This window comes from Balaenoptera acutorostrata, chromosome X (assembly GCF_949987535.1).
Source record: "Balaenoptera acutorostrata chromosome X, mBalAcu1.1, whole genome shotgun sequence".
NCBI lineage: Eukaryota > Metazoa > Chordata > Mammalia > Artiodactyla > Balaenopteridae > Balaenoptera > Balaenoptera acutorostrata.
In genome coordinates this window covers 103,600,827-103,609,096 of record NC_080085.1, presented here as the reverse complement: position 1 = coordinate 103,609,096, position 8,270 = coordinate 103,600,827, and the positions used below count along the sequence as shown (strand labels likewise).

Below are 8,270 nucleotides of genomic sequence, written 5' to 3'. Positions count from 1 at the left end.
TCAGGTAGAGTACAGAAAAGTGAGCAGAGGTGGGGAGAGAAGTGTGAGGGAGGTGAGAGGAGGGGAAGGAGAAAGCATAGCACTGGCAAGAGGAAGAAAGCAGCATAGGGGTAAAACCAAGGCAAATAATATGCAATGAACTAGAAAATCCAGGACACCGCAAGACCATGCTGATGGGCTTCCCTGGTGGCTCAGTGGTTAAGAATCCGCTTGCCAATGCAGGGGACACGGGTTCGAGCCCTGGTCCGGGAAGATCCCACAGGCCGCGGAGCAACTAAGCCTGTGCGCCACAACTACTGAGCCTGTGCTCTAGAGCCTGCGAGCCACAACTACTGAAGCCCGTGCACCTAGAGCCTGTGCTCTGCAACAAGAGAAGCCACCGCCAACGAGAAGCCCACACACTGCAGCGAAGAGTAGCTCCCACTCACCGCAACTAGAGAAAGCCCACATGCAGTAACAAAGACCCAATGCAGCCAAAAATAAATAAATAAAATAAATAAAAAAAAAAAGACCATGCTGATTAATAAGGATGTGATCTCAGCTCCCCAGCTTCTCACCTATATACTGAAAACAAATGCAGTGAAGAACATATAAGCATACAGATGAACTGTTAGCAGTGTTCATTTTAGAACTAGAATTAAAAACTTTTTTTCTTAAAGGTATGTAGCTAATGCATTATAATTTAGGGGTCCAAAATTTGATCTCTGCTTGCTAAAAATCAAATTATAAAACAAGATTTTGTTTTTTTCACATTTCTCAATTTACCGAAGTCATCTGAAAATAAAGTCATATGTTTAACAAGTTTTGGCCACCAACTTTTAATAATACATATTTAATTTTCAGAAACATATGCTAACCATCAACAACATTATCAGGGTTCCATCACCCCAGATGTTATTTCATTGGTACATTATATCAATATTTACAAAGGCTTTCAAATTCAACAACACAAAACAAAACAGCTTAATTTTTAAAACTACAATGCTTTAAAAAAATGTAAACTGTCCATTTTTACATTATTGTAAAAAAGAAGACTCACTCCGTAATGTGGCTTAATTTTTTTAAGTGAGCAAAGCCTGGTGCTCATGGATAAAGAATGAAAAGAATTCTTTACATAGGAAACATTGTGCTCCAGTGTGGCAAAAAAAAAAAAAAATATATATATATATATATACACACACACACACATACAAAGAAAAGAATCTTAAGTCCACAATTTAGACCACACACAAAAAAAGTCCCCAAATTGAGAAATTTATAAAAACCATTTACACATGGTTGTTGACCTATTGAAAACCTATATAACATTTTAAAAATAGTAACTCAGTCAAAAGATACCACTTCTCTTAAAAATGAAATTTTGTGCAAAAGAAATTATTTAAGCTAGAAACAAGACACTCCCCCTCAGTAAGAGGCCAAAAGAGCCACTGAAATAATTTAACTCTGTTAGATTTAGTGCATGTAACCAAAAGGCACACACATGTGATTAATATATTAATATATTTTCATGCAGAAACCTGTGCATGTTCACAATTATATAACAAAAACACAAACATAACAAAACGTAAAGCCTAATGTTTGGCAATGTTATTCTAGCTACATTCCTTTCTAGTCTATCAGTCCCGGGTTTACTAGATCATTAACGTTGCCTCTCAAAAAATATATTATATTTGAACAGCTTCCAATAAAAATTAAAAAAAGGATGTTGGCCTGAAACACTATAACTTTTTTTCAGTTCTGATACATATAGAAACTTACTGATATGTTTATTTTAAATGTCATTTCAAATTAAGATACATTTTTCCTTTTGTTAATAAACACTTTGATTGCTCCAGTGAAGTCAGCAGAGAGAAGAACTTCTGTGTTATCTGTCTTCATAATACCTTAAAAGCATAAAAGAAAGTTTTTAGTTGATTTTAAAGGAATATGAAGCCTGCTGCCACAATTGTCACATGCCCATGATCCTCTACCTCTGGGGCAGAAGAACCTCTCCCAGCCTTTTCAGTCTCTCTTTTCTGGCTTGCTCCTGTGATCCTTTCATCCTCCTGTACCTCTCCTCTCTGAGGCTCACTTCCACTTACCTTGTCTTAGCTGCTCTTTTCCTGGCAGCTAAGGAGAGATTATGGTCCCTTGGGGCCAGGATGCCTGGATTTACTCCCAGGCAGCCAAGGCCTCTAAGTTGTCTGATTCTTCATTTCATGGCAAGAGGCTAGCGTGTTATTCAGCCCCAGGACTGGAATGTTGGCAGGATGGGATCAGCTGGGCAAGTCTTTTGCCAACAGGGTTCACTAATGAGGTTGACAGTAAGGTTTACTGTACAGCAGACATACTGGAACTGCCATGAAATGAAGTACACACGATCACTCTGTGAATGCTGAGAGCACCTTTTGCCTTTCCAGTCCATACTGAAGAACCATGTAGCTACTACGCTGAATGGCAAAAACGCTTACCATTTAACATTTGCTGGTAAAAACATTTAACGAACAAAATTCAGTGTTAACTATTATGCATAGGCAAACATTGTAGATTTAAGAAGGACTGATTAGTAAGGAAGAAAATAATCCAAACTGTAACTGGGGAGTTGTGTACAGGATGAGTTAGACAAAATGGTTTCACTTAGATTTGTTAAAAACATATCCTAAGCTGCTGAACATTCCTAACCACACTTTTGGTATATCTCAAAGTAGTGCTATGCAGCAGAAGCAGCAGCAAACAACTGAGGGATATCAGAAAGGCTAGAGAAGAAAATAATTCATCATATATATATATAGAAATGCTTTATAAGATACAATATAATGAAGATGATAATGTCTATTACATGCCAGGCATTTTGCTAGACACCTTACATGTGTTATCTTTAATTCTTCTCACAACCCTTTTTTTTTTCAGTTTTCAGCTGTATCTTTTTTTTTTAAATTGAAGTATAGTTGATTTAAAATACTGTGTTAATTTCAGGTGTACAGCAAAGTGATTCGGAGATACTCCTAATTTATCCCTCCCCCCTTCCTCTTTGGTAGCCACAAGTTTGTTTTCTATGTCTGTGAGTCTGTTTCTGTTTTGTAAATAAGTTTATGTGCACTATTTTTTAGATTCCACATATAAGGGATATCATATTTGTCTTTCTCTGACTTACTTCACTTAATATGATAATCACTAGGTCCATCCACATTGCTGCAAATGACATTATTTCATTCTTTTTTATGGCTGAGTAATATTCCAGTGTGTATGTATGTGTGTGTGTGTGTGTGTGTGTGTACTGTAGTTTTGATTTGTGTTTCTTTGATAATTAGCGATGTGGAGCATCTTTTCATGTGCCTGCTGGCCATCTGTAGGTCTTCTTTGGAGAAATGTCTATTTAGGTCTTCTGCCCATATCACAACCTTATAAACGAGGTATTATCACCATTTTAAACATGAGGAAAACTGAAGCTTAAGTTGCCAAATACGTCAGAATAAAGAGGAGGGCAATCAGATATATTTTATGATCTCATACCCCGAGTTTAAGAGTTTATTCTTAGAGTATACCTACACGGGTACAGAACAGCAAACACAAATCTGAGTATGATCCAAAGTTGTGCCTCTTTAAAAAGGACCCAGTGAAGTAATAACTGAACCATGTTAATATGGTGCAGTTTTGAGAAGTTTAAAAAAGGTACTTTTCATTTTTCCTCAAATGGTTTAAAAAGCTAGAATTTTCTGTTCAATGTGTAGGGGAAATGTGCAGAGTGTAAAAAGGTATTGGGGAAAAAGAAAAGAAAAAAACCCCAACCAAATGACTTAATTTAGAAGAGAGAAGTAGGATTTGACTGTGAGAAAAAAAGAAAAAGAAAATGAAAAGAAATATTTCCAAACAGGCATTTAGTAAAGGTGTAATAATTCTGTGTTGGTTGATTTTTAAATCTGGTAATTGAAAGAAGTGCTAGGGACTTCCCTGGTGGCACAGTGGATAAGACTCCATGCTCCCAATGCAGGGGGTCTGGGTTCGATCCCTGGTCAGGGAACTAGATCCCACATGCCACAACTAAAGAGCCTGCCTGCCACAAGTAAGACCCAGCACAACCAAATAAATAAATAAATAAATATTTAAATGAAAAAAAAGAAAGAAGTGCTAGACTGAAGTTCATATTTGCTATCAAAATTTTTCTTCACAGACAGAAGAAATAGTGTATTTAGTATAGTGTATAGTGCAAATAATACCGCAAGGGAAATGACTTGATATTAAATGAGATAAAAATGCTTGAGAACTTTTTAGTATTCAAATACTTTTAGAAGCACTCTTACTACATTGTATCTATTGCTGTGACTTTATAACTCTCTACAAGGCCTGGGTATAGTCTCTAAAGTGAGAAAACACATTTAATAAAATATTCTGCAATAGATTTTAACAATACAAACTTGTTTTCATTAACAACTGGTCCAAGTTTACATGGTTTTACCTTACTCTTCAGAATTAACAAGGACCATTTTTATATAATCGGCACTAAATACTACTTGACGGTTTCTTTTCACTTCCTAATCTGAGCATTTTATATAATTGAAAGTACTATTCATTCTCAAAGTATTTGCTGCAAAGGGCAAGAATCACTGGCTTGTAAATAGCTATCTATGAGGAGCTGTACATTTGTGGCAATTAGAAAAGAACACTGCTTTCACTTTGGTTTAATTCACTTATTCAGTAAATGTTTATTAAGCACCTACTACATTCAGGCAAGCACTGTGCTAGGCACTGGCCCTACAACAATAAATAAAACACATAAAATCTTTGCCCTCAGAGATTATAGTGCAGTAGAGACAGATAATTTAACTTGTATATATTTATGTCTGGTTTGCATTTCTCAAAAGAGAATATAGTTTTCCATAAAAAAATTACAAACTTTCAAAATTTTCAGTTTTAATTACCAGGTGAATTTAAAAGAAGTAAAACTGGCAAGAACTATGTTACCAAAATGTTCAGAAATGAACATCTGACAACCATTATGTTGCATAACAGAAATATTCTTCATACTCATGAAGACCTCATAATACCCACAAGTCAATGAGGCTACTAAAGGCTGACTAGAGAAAATGAAGGACAAATAAAATATGAATACCTACCAGAGGGCATGTTATCCAAAACTTCAGCATCTTCACCTTTTTCGTTCCCTTCTGATTTTTCAGACTGCACATCCAAAGACAACATCAAACTTGGGTTTGGAGCAAAGATGGCTGATGTAACAACTGCATTATGTGCTAGGAAAAAAAATTTACTTCAAGACAACTAATAAACTTCATTCTAAACATCAAGACAAAATGTATAATACTGCAAAAAACATAATAGTGTATGTTATATGCAAGTACCTTTAAAAACTAACATATAAGTAACTAAGAACTATTTAAAACCCAAAAATATTTTCTTAAAAAAAATCAAATCCATCATAGTAGGGGACATTAACACTCCACTTTCACCAATGGACAAATCATCCAAAATGAAAATAAATAAGGAAACACAGCTTTAAATGATACATTAAACAAGATGGACTTGATTGATATTTATAGGACATTCCATCCAAAAACAACAGAATACACTTTCTTCTCAAGTGCTCATGGAACATTTTCCAGGATAGACCATATCTTGGGTCACAAATCAAACCTTGGTAAATTTAAGAAAATTGAAATCGTATCAAGTATCTTTTCCGACCACAACGCTATGAGACTAGATATCAATTACAGGAAAAAATCTGTAAAAAATACAAACACATGGAACCTAAACAATACACTACTAAATAACCAAGAGGTCACTGAAGAAACCAAAGAGGAAATCAAAAAATACCTAGAAACAAATGACAATGAAAACACGACGACCCAAAACCTGTGGGATGCAGCAAAAGCAGTTCTAAGAGGGACGTTTATAGAAATACAATCCTACCAAAAGAAACAAGAAACTTCTCAAATAAACAACCTAACCTTACACCTAAAGCGATTAGAGAAAGAAGAACAAAAAAACCCCCAAAGTTAGCAGAAGGAAAGAAATCATAAAGATCAGAGCAGAAATAAATGAAAATAAATGAAGGAAACAAAAGCAAAGATCAATAAAACTAAAAGCTGGTTCTTTGAGAAGACAAACAAAACTGATAAACCCTAAGCCAGACTCATCAAGAAAGAAAGGGAGAAGACTCAAATCAACAGAATTAGAAATGAAAGAGGAGAAGTAACAACTGACACTGCAGAAATACAAACGATCATGAGAGATTACTACAAGCAACTCTATGCCAATAAAATGGACAACCTGGAAGAAATGGACAAATTCTTAGAAAAGCACAACCTTCCGAGACTGAACCAGGAAGAAATAGAAAATATAAACAGACCAATCACAAGCACTGAAATTCAAACTGTGATTAAAAATCTTCCAACAAACAAAAGCCCAGAACCAGATGGCTTCACAGGCGAATTCTATCAAACATTTAAAGAAGAGCTAACACATAACCTTCTCAAACTCTTCCAAAATATAGCAGAGGGAGGAACACTCTCAAACTCATTCTACGAGGCCACCATCACCCTAATACCAAAACCAGACAAAGACGACAAAAAGAAAGAAAACTACAGGTCAATATCACTGATGAACATAGATGCAAAAATCCTCAACAAAATACTAGCAAACAGAATCCAACAGCACATTAAAAGGATCATACAACATGATCAAGTGGGGTTTATCCCAGGAATGCAAGGATTCTTCAATATACACAAATCAATCAATGTGATACACCACATTAACAAACTGAAGGAGAAAAACCATATGATCATCTCAATAGATGCAGAGAAAGCTTTCGACAAAATTCAACACCCATTTATGACAAAAACCCTCCAGAAAGTAGGCATAGAGGGAACTTACCTCAACACAATAAAGGCCATATGTGACAAACCCACAGGCAACATCGCTCTCAATGGTGAAAAACTGAAACCATTTCCTCTAAGTTCAGGAACAAGACAAGGATGTCCACTCTCACCACTATTATTCAACATAGTTTTGGAAGTTTTAGCCACAGCAATCAGAGAAGAAAAAGAAAGAAAAGGAATCCAAATTGGAAAAGAAGAAGTAAAGCTGTCACTGTCTGCAGATGACATGATACTATACATAGAGAATCCTAAAGACTCTACCAGAAAACTACTAGAGCTAATCAGAATAAACCTACCTAAGGAGACAAAAGACCTGTATGCAGAAAACTATAAGACACTGATGAAAGAAATTAAAGATGATACAAAACAGATGGAGAGATATACCATGTTCTTGGTTGGAAGAATCAACATTGTGAAAATGACTATACTACCCAAAGCAATCTACAGATTCAGCGCAATCCCTATCAAACTACCAGTGGCATTTTTCACAGAACTAGAACAAAAAATGTCACAATTTGTATGGAAACACAAAAGACCCCGAATAGCCAAAGCAATCTTGAGAAAGAAAAACGGAGCTGGAGGAATCAGGCTCCCGGACTTCAGACTATACTACAAAACTACAGTCATCAAGACAGTATGGTACTGGCACAAAAACAGAAATATAGATCAATGGAACAGGATAGAAAGCCTAGAGATAAACCCACGCACATATGGTCACCTTACTTTTGATAAAGGAGGCAAAAATATACAATGGAGAAAAGACAGCCTCTTCAATAAGTGGTGCTGGGAAAACTGGACAGCTACATGTAAAAGAACGAAATTAGAACACTCCCTAACACCATACACAAATATAAACTCAAAATGGATTAAAGACCTAAATGTAAGGCCAGACACTATCAAACTCTTAGAGGATAACACAGGCAGAACACTTTATGACATAAATCACAGCAAGATCCTTTTTGACCCACCTCCTAGAGAAATGGAAATAAAAACAAAAATAAACAAATGGGACCTAATGAAGCTTAAAAGCTTTTGCACAGCAAAGGAAACCATAACCAAGACCAAAAGACAACCCTCAGAATGGGAGAAAATATTTGCAAATGAAGAAACTGACAAAGGACTAATCTCCAAAATTCACAAGCAGCTCATGTAGCTCAATATCAAAAAAACAAACAACCCAATCCAAAAATGGGCAGAAGACCTAAATAGGCATTTCTCCAAAGAAGATATACAGATTGCCAACAAACACATGAAAGGATGCTCAACATCACTAATCATTAGAGAAATGCAAATCCAAACTACAGTGAGGTATCACCTCACACCAGTCAGAATGGCCATCATCAAAAAATCTACAAACAATAAATGCTGGAGAGGGTGTGAAGAAAAGGGAACCCTCTT

At 35.8% G+C, this 8,270-nt stretch overlaps 1 protein-coding gene across 1 annotated transcript in view; it reads right to left on the bottom strand.

The window, feature by feature from the left end:
• Positions 1 to 1,652: 1,652 nt before the first annotated feature.
• WDR44 (WD repeat domain 44) overlaps positions 1,653 to 8,270 on the bottom strand; it is an 80,683-nt gene continuing 74,065 nt past the window's right edge. Inside the window, exons 19-20 of the mRNA XM_007178371.3 lie at positions 5,094 to 5,228; positions 1,653 to 1,883 (exon numbers count right to left, since the gene is read on the bottom strand). Of these exons, the coding sequence (XP_007178433.2) occupies positions 1,789 to 1,883; positions 5,094 to 5,228 (230 nt within the window). The 3' untranslated portion in view covers positions 1,653 to 1,788. The remainder of the gene's footprint in view (positions 1,884 to 5,093; positions 5,229 to 8,270) is intronic.